General features: G+C 41.8%; 2 protein-coding genes across 5 annotated transcripts in view; one reads left to right on the top strand and one right to left on the bottom strand.

Annotated features, from left to right (window-relative positions):
* Positions 1-1236: 1236 nt before the first annotated feature.
* ABITRAM (actin binding transcription modulator) lies at positions 1237-7081 on the bottom strand. Its single transcript, XM_061201065.1, has 6 exons — positions 6851-7081; positions 5674-5725; positions 4939-5068; positions 2722-2798; positions 2576-2645; positions 1237-2482 (listed from the first exon to the last, which is right to left on the bottom strand). Exons 1-6 carry the CDS (start codon positions 6945-6947, stop codon positions 2345-2347), a joined length of 564 nt encoding a protein of 187 aa, XP_061057048.1. The 5' UTR covers positions 6948-7081; the 3' UTR covers positions 1237-2344.
* A 179-nt stretch (positions 7082-7260) lies between these two features.
* Positions 7261-20261, top strand: part of ELP1 (elongator acetyltransferase complex subunit 1) — a 61861-nt gene continuing 48860 nt past the window's right edge. For 3 of the 4 annotated variants that reach the window (XR_009702068.1, XM_061200134.1, XM_061200135.1), the window contains exons 1-6: positions 7402-7485; positions 11528-11690; positions 12481-12633; positions 14296-14377; positions 15043-15123; positions 18520-18605. Coding sequence is in view for 3 of the 4 variants with exons in the window: in XM_061200134.1 (XP_061056117.1) it covers positions 11541-11690; positions 12481-12633; positions 14296-14377; positions 15043-15123; positions 18520-18605 (552 nt within the window). In the remaining variant the exon portion in view is untranslated. Of the gene's footprint in view, positions 7486-11527; positions 11691-12480; positions 12634-14295; positions 14378-15042; positions 15124-18519; positions 18606-20261 lie in introns of all 4 variants that reach the window. The other variant, XM_061200136.1, reaches the window with a different exon arrangement.

Raw genomic sequence — 20261 nt, 5'->3', positions numbered from 1 at the left:
GGACACTAATTTGCAACAGAAGAGACACAGTAATCTGGGTGATACAGGGTTTTCCTTAAACCTGTGGACTCTTCTTCAATCCCTCTGTCCACTGAGTATGACTGGGCCTCCACTGTCCCCTCTGTCACAGATCATCCATGCCAGGAACACACGTTTGTTCTCTAGTAAGGGTTTCACAGAGCACAGGAAATCTGTTGTGATGCATGTCCCGCTCCCACCCAAAAGCAGGGCCATGGAGCTCACTCCACGGAATCCTGGAGGAACTCACTAGGAGACGGTTTTAGTTCTCGTTCTAGCATAGCTGGCCTGTCTGCCCTGAATATTAGCTGGAATCCTAAGCTTATCTTACTGGCTTAAAAAGCAGTTTTTGTACTTCTCAGTAGTAACTGGTGGAACAGAAGATAGAAGACAGAGAACAATTGAACTAAGCTGTTCAAAATAATTTGAGTAAGTATACATATGTGCCTTTGGAATATTCATTAAATAAACGACTTTAGTCTTTTTAATTTTAGGGTTTAAAGCTTTTGTTTTTGTGGGGTGGGTTTTGATAGAAGGATCTGGTTATAAGTTCCGCCCTTATGGTGTAGTATAGTTAACTTTGTTTTTTGTGCTTGTATCCCGATGCTTCGAAATTTATTTTGAAATCTAACGGGATCTGTCAGTTGCCAAATGGCAGTAGTTCTATAAGCTCGTCTGATGATCATTATCTGGGTCAGCCATCACAGTCAATATTCACAAGATCCTGAAGAACCACAGTACTACCAATTAGCTAGTCAATATTTTATTGAAGGAAACTTGAATTTACTGTAGGCCTTAGAGAGAAAATGGGATGCACTCAGCTTGGTTATGACCTTTATAAAATATTTCTTTATAAAAATCATCAAACATGATTTTTATGCCCTGAAACCAAAATATTCTTTTAAATTACAATGGAAATAATGGGAAAATGATGTGAGGTAATGTTATATGTAAAATAGATATATAATTCTTTTACTATCTTTAGTATCTTTGTTTTAAGACACCTTTGGGAACCATTTGTGCTACCTGAAATGGGAATTTGCTGGTTTGTGCTTACACACTTTCAGCTCATAGCACTATCAGAGTAGATGTTTCTATAGTTACTACCTGTGTCATGTCTAGTGGGTATACTTAGGGGAGAGTTAGGGTTAAAAGAAGTTTCCTTGTGAGTCAAAAATAATTTTAGAATTTTATTTACAAAATATTTTACATACCTCAAATGAGAATATTCTCTTATTTAAATGCAAGTAGGGGTAGGGAAGGGATAACATGACTTGAACAGCAAAAGATGATGGAGAACTAAAAGAATTTATACTCAAGGATAATTGTTTTATTTAAAAACAGAAATGTTTATATGTATGTATATGTTGCAGCCCTTAAGGAAAAATAACAATTTGAAAAGTCCTTTTATTTGAAATTCAATGTAAACAAGTATACAATCTTAAACCATGAATTCATAGTTTTTTATTGTTTAAATGATGTGAAAGCTTTTGTTCTGTTCAAAAGCATGTGTGTCTTTGAATTCCAGGAACCTCTCGGGAACTTCTTTGCTGGTTACCCTGTAACTAGAGTGTGAGACTGAGTGACCACAAATAAACATGTTACTTCATACAGCATTATAATATTGATACTTCCATGTTAGCAAATCCCCTTTCAAAGCCTTTTCATGTGTCCCTCATTAAGAAACCAGTGTTACAGTGCTACATTGTTCAGAGTTGAAGGCCAACCCATAGACATAGAGAAGGTACACTCTACACCCTGCCTCTTCCCAGCAACCTGAGCGGGGGAGTTGGGGCAGAAGGGGTGGGACCAGACGTTTCAGTCGTGTCACACTGAAGCGGACTGGCTAAGAAAGGCCAGTTGTTGTTTTTCAACTTCAAAGTGATGGAAAATTGAGGCAAAAACAATAACCATGACACAATATTCAAACAGAATTACATCAAAACCTAGTATTTACTAATGGGTTACAGGATGATGGGTAAATTATTTTTACTTTTCTGTCTTATCAAATTTTCCTCAAAGTGCTTTGTTTGTTGGTTTTTAATCAGAAAAACGTCTCTCACTTGCCAGTTGTTAGAAAGAGAAAAGCAAAAGAAGAACAGAGTGAGTACATGGGCAGGCAGATCTGGGAGGTTGAAGACAAAATGGAATCAAGGCTTGTTATGCAAGACGAAGAAGGAAACCTAGGTCAGGTTTTAAGATCAGGCCTCCCTGCGGATGGCCGGGTGTGAAGTACATTTCAGCATCTCTGGTTCTTCCTTAGTGCACTGACTGGTAGGCCAGGTAAGGATAAGAATGCCCTGTTGTTTTTACTCAATCTTAATCCTCATGAGGTCGCTGTTGTGGCACTGATGCGTTTCACCACGACTTCTTCATACTGTTTTTGTGTCAGTAACCCTTCTGTTATGCTTTTACTTTCTTCAAACTTGGGCAACACAACTGCAATGTAGCCTTCGGTGGATGGCTAGAAGGGAAATAGAATATTTAATACTGTCAAATGGTAAAAAATCAGATAAAAAGTATATGGATGGGATCTTACTTCCCCAGACCCTTTTACCTTCTCTTGAAGAATAGATGGCTTATGGAGGATGTTTTCATTCACTTCCATCAACCGTCCTCTAACACAGCTATGTAAAGAAAAAATTGCTTTGAAGAAAAATATTATCTTTGTTTCTCCAAAATTGTGGTTAAAAAGTAACTCACCTATATATGGTGTATTCTTCTCCATCAGAGCAGTAAATCTTACACAGAGGTGCAAGTTCTGTTAGAAACTGTGCCCCCTGATAATAACAGGGAAGAAAAAATTAATTGATGTACATTTTCACTTTTCTTTGTGAGGCAGCCCTCAGAGTTAACAATAGGATATATTCCTGGAATTAGTGTTTTAAATAAAAATGACTTAAGTACAGGAAAACCATTCATTTATTCAAATATTTATATATTAAATGCCTCTATAGGCTAGGCACCATCCTAGGCTCTAGGGGAAAAAGCAGACTAAGACAAATGTGATAATAGGTAGTTTAGTTACATGTTAAGAATATATTTTATCTTAACTTATTATACTTTATATTTAACTGTACATGAGAAAGCTGCACATAGCCAAGTGTAAAGACTTCAAAAGGGTAGGAAAATCTTACCAATAAGCATAATATAAAATTCAACATTATAGAGAATGACAGCAATATTGTATAAAGTTAGTTTCATTAAGATTCCTACCTTATTTTTATATCAGAACTTAATAGAGAAAGGAACTTCTTTATTAGGTCAATCAGTAAGACTTTCTGAAGAAGGGATATTTTTCTAATTTAAAAAAATGCAATTTGAGGAAAATTTGGAAAGCAGAAAAGTTGTAAGTAGCACATAAGAGTAACTTACCCATTATCCTATAACCCGCTAGCAAATACTACATTTTGACATATGTCTGTTTGAATGTTGTGGTACGGTTATACTTTCATGTACTCCACTGTATGGATATATCTGGGGAGGTTCTGACAAATATCTATCGAGTCGGCCACAAAGTTCGTTCAGGTTTTTCCCTAACATGAAAAACCCGAGCGAACTTTTTGGCCAACTCAGTACAAGGAGGCTCATGGGAAACGGATGCAAGCATGTCTCATGTGTTGCTCTTTTTTCCCAGGAATTTTTACTGCAGTAAACATCTGAGGTCAAGATGCTGTTCTTTATGGCCTCTTTCCCACTCACATTATTAGACAGCATTCAGGTGTTACTGCATGCGTTTCACTCCTCTGCCTGCGGGTACTTCGTTTCAAAAGACTAGTCAGTGTGACTCCCCACTTTTGGGAGGAGGGGCCAGGGATTTGTCCCAGATGGTTTGTCTTCCACTGGCTCTGTGTCAGAAAGAAGTGTTTTAACTCCTTTTGGTCACCTCCCTTGGGAGAATAAATGATGGGCAGTGCTGAGATGCGATCAAAGCTTATTTACAGTGGGTTCCATGTGCAGGTCCCTCTCTGTTCCTCAGTAGTAACAACAGTGCTACTATTTTGGACAAAGATTGATGACAGGAACATCACAAGCACTAACTGTTTTACTTGTAATTTGTAGACTTTTAAGAATGGTCCATGCTTTTTAAAGTCCACTTGCTTCCTGAGTGAGGAAAAATCAATAATTATAAGGCAGGTTATTAGGGGCCTTCAGGCCTACAAAGGGGAGTATAAACAAGGGTCTTGCAGAACAGTGAGGTAATTAGCAGAAACTCTTAGTATGAACTCAGTAAATGAAGGACCTAAATCATCCACTGAAACTTTCCTTTCCAGGGGGTTTGTCAGGATAGTTTAGTATGGTATTGAGTTGTCCTTGGTGTGATACCCTCCTTTAACAGTAAAATGTCCATCTTGCCTGGAATTGTAGAGGGCACAGGTAACATTTTCTATAACTAAACACTACGTGGGGGTAGAGGGTGTAGCTAGATGTGTATAATATTGGCAGTGATTTAGGAATGGCAACTGATACGAAGCAAATAATGTATATTTTCTCAGATTGATTTTTTTTTCACTACCTCAGGACTTTTTTTACTTTTAAGTTCACATGTGAAAATTTATGATAAAGAAGTATTGATCTTCTAAATTTTATAGAATTCGAAATACTGGCTTAACAAAACTAGAAGGGACAAAATATCTTGTTATATTGGTATTAGAGTTGTTCTTTCAAAGACCCACCTTCTCCATCCTTCATCCTGGGAATGATAGGGATGGTGGCCCAGAAGCTAATATGACAGATAATATACCTTCTGAAATACCTCATTTTTTTGGCCTGAGAATTTCCTTAGAGCTTAAGTATTCTTAAAATCATCTCTAACTGCCAGGGAAGTATGCTGAGCATACATTACTGGGTTCTAAGACCGGCTGGCTCTATCATTATTATGATAATAGAGGATTTAAGTAGAGAAATACAGGAACATACCCGCTTAAATTTCCCAGAGACTTTGTTCTGAAGTCTGCTACAGTTGGTACTGATTTGATAGGAAATGCTTTTAATTGCTTTTCCACTTTGAAGAACTGGATGGGATCCTGCCAGTGTGATGACACATATTCTACGAGGAGCAAAAATTGATCCTGTATTATTGCTTGGTATGATACTTCCTCCTATAACACAGTATTCCTACTGGCACAAGAAGAGCTGAGCTGACATTTGTTTAGTCAGCCTATCATTTCCCCCCATTTTCCTCTGGCTACTATTGGAGCTTAACTGAAGAGAAGAATGCAGTAATAAAAATGGAGAAAATGGGACTGAATTTCCTTCCTCAAGAGGGAAGCGTACCAGAGGTGCTTAGACAGCACTGAGGAGGAAGAGAGAAAAGTAAGGCATGCCGGTATATACAGGATACCATCTGTGCTTCTACCCTAGCCCTCTCCATGGGCTTGGGCAATTCAGGGGTTAGGCACAGGCTGGTTACTTGAGGTAGTAGCTGACTGGGGGTGTGGTCCTCCATTTGGATGTTTGGTTAAGCAAGTTTATTTGTTTAGCGTAGGCACTGAAAGACTCATTCTTGTCAACCAAACTCCTACTATAAATAATACCATCTCAATACAGTGGAAGATAATCATTTAATGAATATTTATTGAATACAAGACCATACCAGGCTACAATGCCAGAAAAAAATTTTTTTTGATAATTTAAAATTCCCAGTTTGCTTACCGGTTAGAGTGTTGTAGTATACAGTGGTCCTCACAGGGTTTTCCTTTGACATCTAGAAGAAATGAATGAGTCTGATGGCTGTTGAGTCAATATTTACTACCACTGTGTAGTACTTTCTTTGGTTCATAGAGGTAGTTAATTATGAAGGCTGGACACATACATCACTGGTATCCCTTCATTACTCAAAAAGATATACCTAAAGGCTGACCATAAAGTATTTAAAGATATCTGGTCCAGATGGAATCATTCATTCAATGTTAAAATGATGATTAACTCTTTGCTCCATCTTTTTTTATCCTCACTTTAAAATGAGTACAATCATTATTTCTATTAGAAAAAAAGTGATTAGTAATGTATTCTTTATTCAATTTAGTAGCATGTTTTGTTGGTCAATTTTAGAGAGACTTAACTCATCCTGGTTCGCCCAGGACTGTCCTGATGTTAGCGCTGAAAGTAATGGATTCCGGAAAACACCTCAATCCAGGGTTAACCGGACAGTTGGTTACACTAAGTCTGGCTAATAAAACGTATGCTATTGTAAAATATTTCAATATTGTAAAAGATGAGTACACCTATTATCCCTAAATGAATGGGAGCAAGTTGGGTTAGAGGAGGGTCCCCAACGATGCTCTCATCACTGATATTTGCTGGGTACACAAAGCTGTACAACAGGATACCTACTTCTAAGGGGCAAATGTGTAATACCAGCGACTTCCTTTAAGTAAAACTGTTAGATTCTGCTTTCTAAATGCCTCTATTCTAACCCACCCTCTTTGTCCATCCCTATGCCTCTACCTTAGTTTAGACCGCTACCATTTAAATCATTTTATGTATCGCCTCTTCTTGGAGGACTGAGCCCCTCAAATCCCTTTAGGCACTCAAGGAGATTGCAATCCAGCTCCTGCCTCCCTCGGGGATCTCACCTTAGTCTACCATCTTCCCGCAAGCAACCCACCCTCGTGAACTCGCACTGCGCTCGCCCTACCCAGAATGCACCCTGCTGCTTTCCACGGGCAAATGCCATTCCCTTGGCCTACAGGGGAACAGAGAATCCAGTTCCTTCTGACGTGGGGAGGAAGCGCTGGGGAAGGTGCGTGCGGCTTATGATCTGTCATCATAGTCCCTATACTGTCAGACAAATTGGGCCCAGAAGAGACTGACATCATTCTCCACTTACCCGCTTTGTACCAGCGAGTGAAGTAACGATCCACAAGCGACGGCACCGCGGGCTCCGCAGCCAAGGCGGCCACAGGGGTCTCGGGCTCGGTAGCCATGGCGACCTCAGGTGCTGCAAATCCCGCCTCCCGGGACCTGTACTCTTCCTCCCGCTTGCCACGGAGGAAGGTGTCTTTCTGGCGTGTAGCCGGGACACGCGCTGTGCGCACGCGCGCTGCTCCCCAAGCTCCGCAGGTTCCACCCACCGGCGCCTCTTACTGAGCTTTAGGGTCTGACGTCAAGGCGGGGGTCAAATACAATAGGCTGGGCAGGAGGATGTAGGGATAGGGGGCGGCGGCCAGCGGAGCTGCTCATATATCTTTGCGGGGAGAGGGAGACGGCAGGCCACGCCTCCTCAGGCTCGCGACGTCACCGCGGCGCCGCTCGGCGCGTGTCGGGCTATCTTCGCTTGCGAGTACGTGTTTCGCAGGTTGCCCCTCCGCCTGGCTTCAGCCACTACCGAAGGGGGTCGAGCGGCCCGGCGGCCCGGAGACCCAGTGCGCGTCGCGAGAGCTCAGAAGGAGCGGTCAGGGAGAGGCCCGTGCGCAGCCTTGGGCGAACGCACCGCTGTTTGGGGGTCCTCAGAGCGCGGCGTAGGTGAGCGTTCGAGCGGCCTAGCTGGGGTGGGGGCACGGAAACGGGTCCTGTCCGCTAGAGGGTGTCCTGATGAAGGGGACCCCCTAGCGCCCAACCGCTCCCTGCTGCTGGTCTGGGAGTGAAGTGCGGCTTGACCACCTCTGCCCTCCTTGAGTTCTCTTTCTGCAGACTCGCCGCCTGCTGCACCCGCGGCCATCAGAGGGCTTTGCGCGGCGCGGCGCGGCAGGAGGGGGAATGATATGCTGCTCCCCCAGCTGCACACTTACCCAGTCTCCGGATTCCTTGCAGTTGCGGACAATACCGCCGAACCAAGTAATGCACCAATTAAAGCGCAACAATGCATGATAGAAGCTGACGGTAATAGAAGTTCAGGTGCTGTGCTGCGAGTCCCTTCTCGCATCTGCAACTTTTCCTTGGAGATGTTGCCCCTGTGCATCTCCATGTAATGTGGTATCTTATGTGGCCCTCTCCCCCGTTAAGCTGTGACCTCTGAGGAGGCAGTAACTGTCAGTCATCTCTTGTCCAGAACTAGCACTTAGCAAGTGCTTAGTCGGTATTTGATGTAGGCCACAAACCGGATCGTAGGATTACGGTACTATGTAAAGGATTCATACCGTGCATTGACAGGCAGGGCAGTAACCAGTGAATAGTTTACTGTGAAAGTGTGGGCAAAAGGGAAGCAGACACGGTTTCAGCTTGGAGGACAGAGAAAGTAGGAATGCCATGTCCCCAGAGAGGAAACTAGTTTGGTGGAGAATAGCAGGTACTTCATTTAACAGGTTGCCTTTGATGTGCTTTTTGAGAAATCCTTGTGGTAACAGCAGGAGGTTGAAAATGTGAGTTTAGTGTTCAGTTTAGGGAGGGTCAGGCTGGACGTTTAGATCTACTAAGCATATTAGTGATCTGTTTGGTACTTGTGGTCATGGGCATGATAATTAGCCAAGAGGTGGATGGATGAAGGAGCAAGGGAAGAAAATAGAGGAGTTGTCAGAAATTTCAGAGAGGATCCAGAATTGATCTGTGGTGTGGAGAGATCTTTAGCACATTTAAGGGCTGAGAAAGGATGAGTCATTTGAGGGCAGGGGAGTTGGAGATTCCAGATGTAAAAGAAAGGGCACCGATAAGCCAAGGTCCTGGGGGAGTTTGGAGGGTTCTCCTTTGCTGGTCTTGAAAAAGAGTAGGACACTTCTGAGAAGGTAAGGGAATAAGGCTGATAGGTGTGAAATTTTAGAGAAGTTCATTTTGAGGCTGGAAGGGTTGGGGAGGAGGGAGATGAATGATGAGCTGCCCTTGTGTCACCAAGCCTAAGCTCGTACTGCTCACCACACGACAGGCCAATAATCGAGAGACGAGGTGTTGGGGCAAGGAATAACGACTTTATTCGGAAAGCCAGCAAACCAAGATGGTGGGCTCGTGCCCCCAAAGACCCATCTTGCCTGAGTTAGAATTCAGGCTTTTTTTATACTAAAAGAGGAGGGAGTAAAGTCAAACGTTTCCTGGTTCCCATTAGCCTCCAGAGGGGATGTGTTGATTTCTTCCTCCCTGCAGTCATTCACAGGTGGGCCTGGTCAGGATGTTTCTTGTGAGCTAAACAAAAGTATTTTAGCTTAATGCTCATTACCTGGGAGTCAGGGTTCTGAGAGTTGGGTCATTATGTATAATTGAAGCTTATAGGCTGCATCCCTTTAGTGATCAACTTGTAATAGAATACAAAAGGTTCTTCCCTGTGACACCTGGCCGGTGATTTTGAAAGCTCAGTGATTTGAGAACTCAGGTTGTTTGATATGTTTGTCAGTCAGGGTCCAGTCAGGAAAGTAGAAACCACACAATATTTCAACAGAATTTAATACAAAGAATTGGTTAAATACCTGCTGGAGGAACAAAAAGCAAAAGGGAGCAGTGAAGTAATTAAAAAAGTAAGCTGATGGAAGAAATTACAACACTTAGCTAGGTCTGAGGATCAAAACAAGGGAAGCCATTGGGGTTATCATGACCTTGGAGGAGAGGCATTGGAAAGCTGGTGTTGGTAGCTCTGGAATTCAGAGGAGGAGCTCCATGTTACTAGATTTCAGGCACCTGGAGGGAGCACCTGCCTGGTGAGTGCTGGTACCTCTGGGGTGGTGGTTATCATGCTGGTCATGGGAGTGCCAGAGGCTGGGACCAAGGGCCCCTGGAAAGATGAAGGCCCACTGCTGGGGCGACATTGACTGAAACAGCAAGGTAACAGGAAAAAGGGAGTCCTCCTCAGCTCCTTCTGCCTTTGCCTTCCAAATTCTTATGCTGGGGTTCACGGACCCCAGAGCTCCACAGATTGTTGGTGAATAGAATCCAAGTTCACAGGGAGACATTTTGATGCTCTGATCATGGCAACAATAACAGCATAATTATCATTAGCTAAACCAGGTTGAAATACATCTGGTCCTCTGTCGCCTGTTTTCACCTCTTGCTACTCTGTCCCGTGTTTACTCCCCTCTAGCCAGACATTCTCTCATCTCAAATCTACCCATCCTTTCAGATCTATGTCAGTGGTCGTCTTTATGTTATTTAAAGATGAAAGGTAATGTAATTTTTATATGCTTTCAAAAACCCAAGCTTTCTATATAGAATTAGATCTAAATAAAAAGTCTGCATGGTATAATACAGGTTCGAATAATTTCTAGAAGTTCTTGAATATAAATATCATGAAAGCTCACAAAACCATTGTTTGCCTTGATTCTTTTCGTCACTTCCACCGTGTGGGCTTGCCTTCCTCTTAACCCACATTTTATGTTGTCTCACTCACACTACACTTAACATTTTATCTGCTATGTAGTATAAGGATTAATTCATGTTTATTCTTTCATTGTCATAAGCAGGAAATGCAAGATGAGAGAATTCACCTTGGATTAAGGTGACAAGAAGGCCAGTGTGGTCTGTGTAATTGTTACCCCTAACATAAGTTAGGGACTTCCAATTACAGTATAAACCTTAAAGGGGTCTGGATATAAATATACAGCACATTAACTTTTTTTTTTCCTCTTAGGTAATGTTATACGTTAAAACAAGTCTGATTTTGTCAGACCAAGGTAGATTTCCTATTGATCGTTCTTTTCTCAGCTTTTCTATTGCCCTGGTGAAAATCAGGCCACGAAAGTGGAGTAATGTGAAGTAGTTATATCAGGTTATCAAGCTCCTCGAATTGTTGGTCATCATTTTGAAGTATACTGTTGTAATTTCATAGTGTCTTCTTTTCTCCCTGAGAACAATAAATGATTTTCTTTTCTTTTTTTAAAAAAATACTTATTTATTTATTTGGTTGTGCTGGGTCTTAGTTGTGGCACTCGGGCTCCTTAGTTGCAGCAGGCGGGCTCCTTAGTTGCGGCATGTGGGCTCCTTACTTGTGGCATGCAAACTCTTAGTTGCGACATGCATGTGGGATCTAGTTCCCTGACCAGGGATCGAACCCGGGCTCCCTGCATTGGGAGCACAGAGTCTTAACCACTGCACCACCAGGGAAGTCCCATAAATGCTTTTCTTTATTTCTATGTTTGATTTCCATTTTAATTTTTTAATGAAGCTATAGAGCCAGTTTATAAATAAATGTAGTTGGTGATATTAAAGTAATTTTATTTTCTTCAACTGCCAGTATATATGTGGATTCTTATATTATTTTGTAAATCTGTCAAGTTATAAAAATATCCTCATGTGCAAAAATAAAATGTTTTCTCATTCATTGCATTCTTCTCAACTTTCCTTCAGAATAACTGATGTTAAATCTTTTTTGAAGAAAAAACTCTGAGAATCTTGCCTCTTTCAAAGAGTGAGAACATAAAATAGATTTCACAGCTTCAATTTGTAGACCACAGATTTACACAATTGGTTAGGTTGCTACCGCTCATCTCTGTGTGGGTTCAGATTAGATCTTTTTTTTCTTGGTTATTCTAACTTCTCTGCTCCCTGAATCATTTTGCTTATACTGGAGTGTGATTTATCGCTACTAAGCTGTTTCTATTTCTCAGAGAAATTAAAGCTTCATCAAGAGGTATTTGTACTTTTCTTTCAGGAGTCGCTTCATCATGAGAAATCTAAAGTTATTTCGGAGCTTGGAGTTCAGGGATATTCAGGCTCCAGGGAAACCTCAGTGCTTCTCTCTCCGAACTGAACAGGACACAGTGCTCATTGGCTCAGCACATGGACTGATAGAAGTAGACCCTGTCACAAGAGAGGTAACTTACTGATGGAGGATGCTAGCACTTGGCATGACTCTTGACTTGTCTTTTTCCAAACTTGCTTCCCCAAATAGTCTTTCCTTTAAATCTTTCTGAATTTACGTCCCCCCCAAATGAATGCTCCCTTCGCTTTATACTGATGTCATATTAGACATAACTTAACTAGTACCCTGTCTTTTAGTCTGCTTCTGTTTTAATCTAAGCTGGCAAAGCTCTGACGTATTTTGCGGGGTGCCCTACTTTTTACCCTTTCTACCATGTAAATACTATCTATTAACAGTTCTCAAGTGGGAATGCAGGTGAAAATTTCCTGTAGGGCTTTTTAAACTGTTTCAGTCTCCATCTCATACCAACTACATCAGAATCTTCACTTCTGGAGCTTGAGCATATGTATATTGAAAAGCTCTTTAGGTTGATTCTGATATCTTCCCTTAATTATATTTTGCTACTAATGTATTTTAGGTGATTACATTCTTAGTCCCTTTTCCCCATACTGTATACATTTTAGAAAATCATAGTTATTAGCTTCATGTTTTATTGGATATTTTCAAAGATACCAGGCTTTTATGTTTGCTTGGCACAAAGGTCACATGAACTGTGTTTTGTGTTAAAGATGGTAGTGTTGTGAAATTTCTCAAATGAAAGTTTGGGTTTTAATCTAGGAAAAAAACATTTTTGAAAGCTTTTATATTATAAAAGAAGCATTAAAAAGTATTTCTGGAAGTGTGATGAATTGTTCTTGAAAGTAGATTGACTTAATTTGCTTATTTGTTTGTTTTGGTGAAAGGTGAAAAATGAAATTCCTCTGGTGACAGAAGGCTTTCTCCCAGAGGATGGAAGTGGCTGCATTGTTGGTATTCAGGAGTTGCTGGATCACGAGTCTGTGTGTGTGGCCACAGCTTCTGGAGATGTCCTACTTTGCAATCTCAACACACACCAGGTAAGTGGAAGAGACCAGTGAGGAGGAAATCTTAGACATCCTCAAACGCCTTTTTTTGTTTCATGTCACTAGTTTTTCGTAGAAGTTTAAAATGTCAGGAGCCATAATATTTAAGCATTTTGCAAATTAAGGTCTTTGCATTATATAATTCTTTACAGAAAATTGTTGGCATGGCTTTAGCTGTATTTCAGGATTCTTCTAAAACTCAGTTGTGTCTACTGCATTTATTAATTAGAACAATCAGAACATTCCAAATAAGAACTTAACAAAAACCCAAATCTGGCCACTCTTTGTATGGTATAGCTCACCTCTTACTAGAATCTGATCCTGAGTTGTAACCTTTATTTCTCAACTTATGAAGTCTTTGAAATGTTTATATGGCTTATGTTTTCTTTTATGAATGCTGAGTAAGCCTCTCCTTGATGGCTAAGAGTCCCTGAACTACAGGTGCTAAGGTGATAAGCTATCATTATGTGCACATCTTATGACTACCAGAGAAGATAGATTTCAACCATTTGCCTCCTTCTCTACTTAGCGTAAGGCTGAGTTTCTGGATTTCTATCCTCACCTTCTTGACAGCTTTTTAAACTTTGTTGATTACTCCCTTAGTTGTGATCTCTTTAACATGGATGGATCACAAGTCATATTACTAATCATAGGATAATAATAGCAGCTGACATTTATTAAATGTTTACAGTGTGCCAGGCACTTTTTCAAGTGTTTTTCATGCAAAATTGTATTTAATCTTCACTACAACCTTATGAGGTAGATTGTTGTTTTTCCGTTCTTCAGAAGAGGAAATTGAGGCACTGAGGGCTTAAATGACTAGGCTAAGGTCAAACAGTTATCAGGTGGGATTTAAACCCTGGCAGTCTAAATCTGGCACCTTTGCTTTTAACGGTTCCATTTAGTACAACAGTAAATCTTATTCTCAGTTCATGGTGAGAAATATCAAAGCCATCAAGTATAACTTACTTAGTATTTCTCACATTTAAAAGGTATGCTTTTACTTTCAAAACATTTTGTAGAATTTTTTCCAAATTACTGAGCTTCTCCAATCCATCGGTCTCCACCAGATGGTGCTGATCCTCCACATTTGTGGCATCACAGTGTCTGCAAGACAGAATCCATGTTCCTTATTGTGCCTTATAAGACCTCTCACTGTCTGTTCCCCAAATTCCGTTTTAGCCTCACCTCCCACCCCCATCATTCCTGTGTATATGTATACCTTAGGCTCTAGTTGCAGCTGATTTTTAAGTGCTCTTTTTAACTGCACATTTTCCCCCCAGTCTCTTCCTCCTGGCCCTATTCCTACCCTTCAAAGCACCTCCTCCGAGAAGCTTTCCTGGACTGTCCTGGGCCACTTGTCAGTCTCTGCTCTGAGCCCGCACTTAATTCCCAGAGACCTCGGTTACATCCCTAACCCTACTGTAGAGGCATCTTTTATCTCCTTAACGGGAGGAATGGAGTGGCCGTAGTCACCTCCAGTCCCTATGGTCTGTATCATGCCTGGTCTTTTAATACCTGTTACTGAATAAATGTTCACTGAATAATTTCACCTTTGTGTGTGTTGTTAATTGTTTTGATTAAGGTCATAGTAAATATTTACGGAGACGCTTATATTTTCATATCTCCCTTAACATTTTGAAATGTCTCTCTCAGCTGGAATGTGTCGGGAGTGTAGCCAGTGGTATCTCTGTCATGAGTTGGAGTCCTGACCAAGAGCTGGTGCTTCTTGCCACAGGTAAGCCTGTCACTGGTCCCTAATTCTTGACTTTTATAAAACATGACTCCTAATATCTCACAGGCTTAAGTTTTAGGGTGCTTAGGTTTCAAAAAACAACATTTCTTGGAACAAGGATACCAACATGATAATCTATAGGGAATGTGGTGTTTTTGAGTTAAGTTTTACTTCTTAATATATTGTTTTAAAAAGTTGCTGCTAAGGTCCATAGTTATGGTTTAAAATGTCAGCAATATTTAACCTACTCTAAGAGGAAGAGTTGCTACGTAAAATAAACTGATTCTAAGAACTGCTCTCCCAGTCCTATTTTTTTTCCCTTAAGTCTTTTCATTCCAGATGAGTTTCTGCAAACTAGCACCCTGATGAGGTATACATTTGAAGAGATATCTTGCTGGCTAAATCGTTGAAGTTAGTGGAAGAGGGCTATGTGGACTTTAATGTTAGCTTGACATACATAAATAGCTGAGAATAAGTACTAGGTGACTTACCCAGTCAAAACTTTTTTTTTAAAGTGAGAGTCAGAACATTTTGAATAAATTCTGTCTTCCCTGTTGTGACTATAAACTCCCCCACTCCAGCTCAGTAGCTTCCAGTGCTGTAGATACTTACGGAATGGCAGATTTGCTAAATGAGGACAAAATCATTCTCGTTTGTGGTCCTCCAAGGTCAACAGACCCTAATTATGATGACAAAAGAGTTTGAACCCATCACGGAGCAGCAAATCCACCAGGATGACTTTGGTGAAAGTAAGTATAGCTTTGTTTGAACCATTTTGTGACTTGTCTTGCACACTGATAGCCGCATCGTAAGCCCAAAGAACTATGAAGCTTAAACCCCAACTTAATTCACTGTCTGATAGCCCAGTTCCTTTAGTTCATTCCAGATTTTAAAAGGCATACCTCTGGTGCCTCTCCAAGTCTGAGAGCTGGCTTTGTCAATAACTTGGGGAATAGGAATCTGTGCTTAGAATCACCTGGGTAGTTGTTGCCCAAACCCCAGGACAGGCTTAGTCAGGGGGTTTAATGAAAAGGACTGTACTAGCTAGAATAAGGAGAGCATTTCTTTTTTTTTTTTGGTAATCTTTTATTGATTGATTGATTGATTGATTGATTGATTTATATTTATTTTTGGCTGTGTTGGGTCTTCGTTTCTGTGCGAGGGCTTTCTCTAGTTGCGGCAAGCAGGGGCCACTCTTCATCGCGGTGCGCGGGCCTTTCACTGTCGCGGCCTCTCTTGTTGCGGAGCACAGGCTCCAGACGCGCAGGCTCAGTAGTTGTGGCTCATGGGCCTAGTTGCTCCGTGGCATGTGGGATCTTCCCCAACCAGGGCTCGAACCCGTGTCCCCTGCATTAGCAGGCAGATTCTCAACCACTGTGCCACCAGGGAAGCCCAGGAGAGCATTTCTGAGGTACAATTTTGGGGAGAAGACAAGAGAGGCAGGATAGAGAGCTGATTTTTGTTCCTACTGATTAGACCTGAATTTTCATGGGACCCATCATATTGTTTTCTTGCTAAGATCTAGCTGAAGTGATATGGGCATTAGGCTGTGGAAGTATTGAAGAGGAGAAGAGTGGAGATGCTTATTGAGTGTGAGAAGCTCTGGCCAACTTCAGGGCACCAGGTAGCTGGCCTGATTGAGGAGAAGGATGGGGGAGATGGTATTTTAACTTTTGCTGAGGTCTAACTTCATGACTTCTTGTTCTACTAAGAAATCATTTAGAAAAGTGCTACTCATTTATTCATTCAAAAATAATTTGTTCAGAAATAATGTTTGAGTAGGTAGTGTGAACCCAGCAGTGTGTTTGGTGCTGTGGCTAATTTATCTTTTCCCTTAAGGAGTCAATAATAACAGGATGTGCAGGTATTAGGGTAGCATAAGGAGAGGAAGGGAGTAATGGGGATGGAAGGCTTCCCAGAGGAGGCCGACTTGAGCTGAGTTTTGGCTGACTTGGTGTTGGGTAGATGAGGGTTGAGGGTGGGGGAGTGGTCCAAACAAGTGAATTAGTTCATTCCAAGGCAGGGATGTTTCATAGAAGCCTTTGACACAGCATGGCTTATTCAGGCAACTGTGAGTACTTCAGCATTGCCTAGTGACAGGACATGGATGTGGAATGAAATAAAGGGGAAGGATTTTGATTAAGTTTGATAGGGAGTTTGGACATTAAGTTACAGGAGATCAGTCATTAAAGGTTCTTATGATGCAAGATTGATTGGTGGAGAGGGAAGAGACGAGACAGGGTGATCTGGTAGGAGGTTACTACAGGAATCCACGTGAGAGATAAAGAAGGTGGGTGTGGGACTAGAAAAGGGAAAAATGCAGGAAAATTTTGATTCTCAATGAGGATAGGAGTACATTTTTTGGAATTATGAGAAACTTTTTTGGAATATGTGTGTGTGGTTCCCCTCCTGCCCTAGCTAGTTTGAGAAATACCAGTTTAGAAAGTGAAATAAATAGGCTTTGGGTATGTAAGTGAAGAAGAAAGTTTAGTAGGACTCCAGCCAGAAGCTCAGGTGGTGGAAATAAAGATGTCAGTATCTGAGAGGGAAGGTGGGGAAGTGCTGGTCTGTAAGGGGTGGGTGATGAGTTCCTTCTTGGATTTGTCTAAGGGCCATATGGGATCAGCAAGAAAAGCAGGTGAGTAGAAGGGGCTGAAGCTCAGGAGAGGCCAGAGCTGTGGACTGGGAGTCATTGGCATGTGGGGAATCTTTACAGTCTTGGGATTAGATGTGCTTGCTCAGGGAGCAGATCTGGTGCTGGATCTAGGGCCCGGGGTGGGATGCTGGGGCATCCAGCTTTGAGGATAGTCATGGAGGTAGTAACCAATACATCTTTGCATGGGAAAGTGCTCTGGGCCTGGCTCATCCCACCGACTTTTTCATAAGAAGTCTAATAGAGTAAATCAAAGGAGAGGGAGTCCAAGTCAGGGTCTTAGGTCTTAGAAATGTATTTGTCAGTACAAAAAGTCACTCTCTGGAGTGGTGAATAGATATTTTTCTTCTCACCCAGGCGTCGACAGACTTGTTCTGTAAAGAACTGGATAGTAATTGTTTTCCGCTTTCAGGCCATATGGTCTGTGTTGCAGCTACTCAATTCTGCTGATGTAGTGTGAAAGCACTTAAGATAGTACATAAAGAAACGGGTATGGCTGTGTTCCAATACAAGTTTATTTGTAAAAGCAAATGCAGGCTGTAGTTGGCTGATTCCTGCTGTAACTCCACCACTTATCATCTGATCCCACTGGAAAAGTTGTCTTGCTTTGCTCCTTGACCCTTTATCTCTCTGTGGAAACTTTCGGATAGAAGCGCAGGGGTGTGCACCAGGATAGGCACTACTATTTGTATACAGCAGCAAGGTATGCTTTGGGATACTACAGTACTTGGATGTGCCCAAGCAGAGCAGACAGGAAACGGTCATGCTGACCCATAATTTATAGAAATTATAAACAGCTCTGCTTTGTCAGAATCAGTTGTAGGAGGGAAATATTGGGTCCTGGATCTGGCCGATTCTTTCAGGGGCATCTCTGTAGTACCTCTGATAGGTGGATGCCAGATCCTACCTTTGGGAACAGAAGGCTGCATTATTTCAGCAACTGACTTTATATTTTATGTAAGATCAGCATTATAATTTAGAAAGAAGCCCAGCCTGGAAGGCAGAAACCCTGTGTTCTAATTTTGGCCTCTGTCACTAGGGGGTGTCAGTCTCTGTGAGGGCTTGAATTCCATAATCATGGTCTCCTCCAACACTAGCAGGGAGGTTGGATACATTGAGTGGATTAAAAACTTACGATCAGAATTTTATTCCCAGCTCTTGTCTTCTTGAGTTTTATGTTTTGTTATCTGTGGACATATTGCATAGATTCTTCATGTTTCATTCTCCTTGTAAAGTGGGGATGGATTGCTGACTGTCATCAAGGGAATTTATATACAATGGCAGTAAAGCTCTTTCCAAAATAAGGGCATTTCAGAGTCTTCAAAATCACTTCAGTATATAATATGGAAGATAGGTTTTTAAAATATTGACTGCTGGTCAGTCTATTGAGAGGTCTCAGAGGACCCAACTTCATGAAGAATAGCTATGAAACTGCTTTTATTTTATTTAGCTTATTGGTTGTCTTGCATATTCTCACTCACTCGTTCTCTAGGCAAGTTCATCACTGTTGGCTGGGGCAGGAAGGAGACGCAGTTCCATGGATCAGAAGGCAGGCAAGCCGCCTTTCAGATGCAAATGGTAAGGTTGGTCTGATGGATAAAGAACCTTCTTTGGAACAAATAGAAGTTCTGCCCACCAGGAGCTCTTAGGTGTCCAGGTGTTACCGAAAGTGGGGTCCGGCTGCTCGCCGCTCTAAAGCCAATAAAGAGGCAAGGTTGGTGGAAAGGAAAGTTTGCTTTATTCTGCTCTATGCCAGCAACTGGGGGATGGGAGGATTGGGGGGGGGCGATTTTTGTCCAAAGGCCGACTCTCCTCCCTGACAACCAGTGGGCAAGAGCTTTAAAGGCCGAGGGGGGCGCTACATGCAGAAACAGTACAGTCAGCTCTGACAGTCATCTTGAAATTGGTCATGTGGTGGTCTGACCAGCATCATCTTGATTATTAAGTACAGTTAGTCTTTACTTCCAGGGTCGGTTTGTTGCCATTTCTTTGAGGCCAATTCTCGGATTTGTGGCAGCTTATGTCATGGCCACAGTCTGGTCATCATGTAGTTAACTTCTTACACCTGGTGGCGGTTTCAGTATCTATAAGACAGCTCACAGGATATGGCTCAGAATATTATCTGTAGCCCTTGAGGAGGAACTAAAAAGGTCCTTGACTGTGCTTAATGCCTAAACTATTATTATTTAGTCATGTTGGACTGTTTTCCTTTGTTTCTGCATTTTCTCACTTCTCTGATTAAACTTACTGTTTGGCTAAAGTTTTTCTGCAGACAAAAGGCAGGCTGAGGACATGGGGTGGGGGGGACCATCGGGTCCTGCTCTGTTTCGCAGGTAGAGGGCGGTAATGGACAGATCTCTTCTGCTCTAGTAAAACAAGCTGTTTGGAGACCTTAGGGAATGAGTCATCCTAGAAAGATCCTTTTTTCCTTTTTATTGCCAAGTTGTTTTGTTATTTTTTTTTCACATAGAGAATAATTATCACCAATATTCATTTAAAAAAATAACTCACCACAGGCAGAAATGAAACACTCTGTATCCCTTCCTGATACCCTCCCCCTTCCTCCCCGGAAGGAGCCGCTGCCCTGCGTTCACTGTTGATCATTCACGTGCATGTTTTTATACTTTTCATACATATGTATATATTAGTCTTTTTTTTCCTGATTTCTCTTCCTGGATGAAACTCTATGTTTTCCTTCTTTCTGGATACATTTTGAAGATAGAGCTACAGGATTTATTGAGAATAGATCAGATGTAGGGTAAGAGAGAGAGAGAGGAATTGAGGATAATCCCCAGATGTGGGCCTGAGCAAATGGAAGCATTTTGTCTGTATTATATGTGGAAATTTCCCTGAGTTGACCTTCTAGGATAGATGAAATCATACACTGCCTGCCGTTACATTTGCCATCCTTATTTCTGGCTACATTCCGTGTAACTCATATTGTCTCCTAACCCTTCACTAGAGGAAGTTTGTGTATACCACAGGGCAGTTTCATTGAGAATAAATCTTGTTAGGCTGCTGTGTATTCCCTACTGTGCAGCTTGTGGCAGTAGCGCCATTCTGACTTAGCCTGTCACTGGAATGTGATGATGGATGCTCAGGTGGTCATTTGTCCCCAGCCCCACAGAATTGGCTTCTGTCTTCAAGGCTTTCGGGACGGAGATGCAAGCGGCACTGGAAACCTTTGTTCTTTCGCTGCTGCAGAATGCGGAGCTTGTCCATGTTTTCATCACT

This window comes from Eubalaena glacialis, chromosome 9, assembly GCF_028564815.1.
Source record: "Eubalaena glacialis isolate mEubGla1 chromosome 9, mEubGla1.1.hap2.+ XY, whole genome shotgun sequence".
Lineage (NCBI taxonomy): Eukaryota > Metazoa > Chordata > Mammalia > Artiodactyla > Balaenidae > Eubalaena > Eubalaena glacialis.
Note: the sequence above shows the minus strand (reverse complement) of the source record. Positions and strands in the feature narration are given on the sequence as shown.

Coding starts and splice junctions, on each gene's coding strand:
- ABITRAM (XM_061201065.1), bottom strand. CDS start 6,947: ATGGCTACCGAGCCCGAGACCCCTGTGGCCGCCTTGGCTGCGGAGCCC. Junction 5,726..6,850: donor CACTCGCTGGTACAAAGCGG/GTAAGTGGAGAA, acceptor CATTTCTTCTAG/ATGTCAAAGGAAAACCCTGT. Junction 2,799..4,938: donor TCTCTGGGAAATTTAAGCGG/GTATGTTCCTGT, acceptor TGTTATTATCAG/GGGGCACAGTTTCTAACAGA.